The sequence below is a fragment of the Euphorbia lathyris genome, chromosome 1 (assembly GCF_963576675.1).
Source record: "Euphorbia lathyris chromosome 1, ddEupLath1.1, whole genome shotgun sequence".
NCBI classification, from domain to species: Eukaryota; Viridiplantae; Streptophyta; class Magnoliopsida; order Malpighiales; family Euphorbiaceae; genus Euphorbia; species Euphorbia lathyris.
Window position 1 is genome coordinate 59,208,882 of NC_088910.1, and position 2,526 is coordinate 59,211,407.

At 39.7% G+C, this 2,526-nt stretch overlaps 1 protein-coding gene across 1 annotated transcript; it reads right to left on the reverse strand.

The window, feature by feature from the left end:
• Window positions 1–483: 483 nt before the first annotated feature.
• On the reverse strand, window positions 484–2,109 carry LOC136234730 (probable galacturonosyltransferase-like 3). The gene has a single exon (XM_066024209.1). It carries the CDS (start codon window positions 1,992–1,994, stop codon window positions 978–980), a length of 1,017 nt encoding a protein of 338 aa, XP_065880281.1. The 5' UTR covers window positions 1,995–2,109; the 3' UTR covers window positions 484–977.
• Window positions 2,110–2,526: the final 417 nt, after the last annotated feature.

Consider the following 2,526-nt stretch of genomic DNA (forward strand, 5'->3'; position numbering starts at 1 on the left):
GAACAATAAGTTCCCTTTTGAGATTCATATTGATTGAAACTTTAGAGTTCATGGGATGATTGTTCACATAAGCAATCTTTATCTTACCTTCTACACACGAAGATCCTTCCAAACTCTAGCGTGTGGGTTCAAGCTCAAAGGACCAACCACCCTTATCTAACATGCCTAAAGGATCAAGCATCCTGATCTGGTGGCACGAACGGAGACAAAGGCCACGCAGCCATGGGACCGCACAATGTCATTAGATATGCTAGTGCAGCCCGTTAGGAAATAGGAGCCTTTTTCTTATAATTTGGCAAGTGAAACAAATTTTTGATCGTATAAGTTCAAAATGTGTAATAATAAGTGTGGAAAATGGATGACCAATTCCTGGGTGAGTAGCTTCCAAGTATTAAATCGATGACCAAAATTCAGTATGGGTTTCTGCAACTATAGAAGAATATCATAAATGATAACATAAATATAGAAATTAAGACGAAAAGATACAAATAAATGGGTTGATCTTTTTTAAGAAGTGGGACAATGATTGAATACAAATTTTAGAAAGAAAGACAAGAACATTAATTCAACAAATATAGATATATACAGTAGAAGATTATACTATAAAAAGGAAAAGCAAAATCCAATAATGTTGTAAATATATTAAACAGGGTTTAGATTCTAAATATATACAAATAAAAAAGACCCCACTTTCCACATAATCCACACAACAAAAGAACAACTTCCCGTGACCCACCTCAACCCCCTTCCTTCTTTTTCACCTTTTTCACTTTTAACTTTTTATAAAACCGCCGGGCCCCACAGATAAAACCATTCCATAATCATCATCGCATCGCAGCCACCTACTCCCACCTTTTTCAGAAAATATTTACCCTATTTTGTCCTTTTCGACCAAAACGCCGGGATCTCCCTTCCTCCGCCTGTTCTCACTCACTCACTCAGATCGAATATAGTATACTCACCTACCCTCATCGTCTTCAGCTATCGGAGAGGAGTAAAGAATGCCGATACAGATCGTACGGAGCCCATAATGAATCCAAAGGACAAGGTCTTTTTGAATCTATTCTAAGCCAAGGTTTACCTTTCCCACTCCAATGGAGCAAACTAGCTGGACCAGGATGCAGATTTCTACACAATCCATGAAGATTATCGCCGCCGAGTCCGTGCTGATTCCATCTGTGCTCCACTCCTTTCACATTCCCGCCGAAGACTAGCAAAAACGGCGGCAGAGATCCTAATTCATAGATTCTATACTTCTTCTGTATTCGCATCCAGTATTCCAGTTTCTCTCTATATTTCCCTTCTCTCCATTTGACCAGATCGATCACCATCACCCCCGTGTTAAAATAGCACGCTCTCCTCCCTCTAAACGACGCCGCATACTCCGGGTTCGACCAGAATCTTGAATTGAAATAATTAGTCAAGTTGGCGTGGCAGTACTCTGGTGCACCCAATACATCTGTCCCCAAATTGATGCTCCACAATTTTGCAACATCGTCAACCACTATAAGATCAGAATCCAAGTATATTATCCTGCCTACATTCGCCGGTAACAGATCGGCCAGGTAAATTCTTCCGTAATTCAACGGTTGATCCAGCGCTCGCCTTATCGACGACGATATCATTCCTTTAACTAAACCGGAGTCGAAATGGTAGAGGTGAAAGCTCAGGTACGGGAAAGTCATTGTGATAGTGCGGCGGAGCTCGGCGCGGCGGTGCGTGGCGATGAAGTGGAAAACAATATTCTCTGGACAAGAGGCGTGTTGAAGAACGGATAACATTCCGGCGACAGAACCGCGGAGATAACTGGAGTCCAGAGTCATGGCAATGTGGATACTCGAAAGGGATGACCATTTTGCGTGACATTCCCGGCCGTTTCGGAAAGCCGGAGCCTCTCTGAACAAAGGTAGAGGTTCGAACGGAGATGCATTGGATAAGGTGGCGGCGAGCAGAAGTGAGATGTTGAAGATGAAATGGCGGGATTTTGACGACATGGCGAGCGGCGGAAGCGAGTGTTTAGCAGTGTGGAGTGAGGAGTAAAGGAAGGAGATAATATCATTACAAGGCAAATATTTTATTTCTTTTTATTTTTAATTGTATTTATGAGCCAGGCTGGCAAAGACGCGTAATTTTGTTTGTGGTGGAGGAAGTTATTTGGTGTTAGTGAGTACACTGTATGTTGGGGGTGTTCTTGTACAATGGAGGGGCGTTTTATAATTATTGCATATAAACGGAGTATCAAATATGCTTTCTTTCTGGCGTCATATTTTTGGATAAGCGGTCCGTATAAACTCAAAATTTTAGTATGTTCTAATAAGAAAATACTGTTTCTAAAAGGAAAAAGAAAAAAAAAAAAAAAACTCCGTTTCGTTTAAGATTTTCGTATATAAATTATGAAAGTTATCAAAATATTCTAAAAAATAGTGTTATTTTATTAAAATATTTTACTATTTTACTATTAAAATATCTTATTTTATTGTAATCACCCTTGAATGTGAAGATATATATGGAAAAAATTATTAAAAG

What these genes read in the sequence shown, in the direction of transcription:
- LOC136234730 (XM_066024209.1), bottom strand. Translation starts at nt 1,994, where the DNA reads ATGTCGTCAAAATCCCGCCATTTCATCTTCAACATCTCACTTCTGCTC.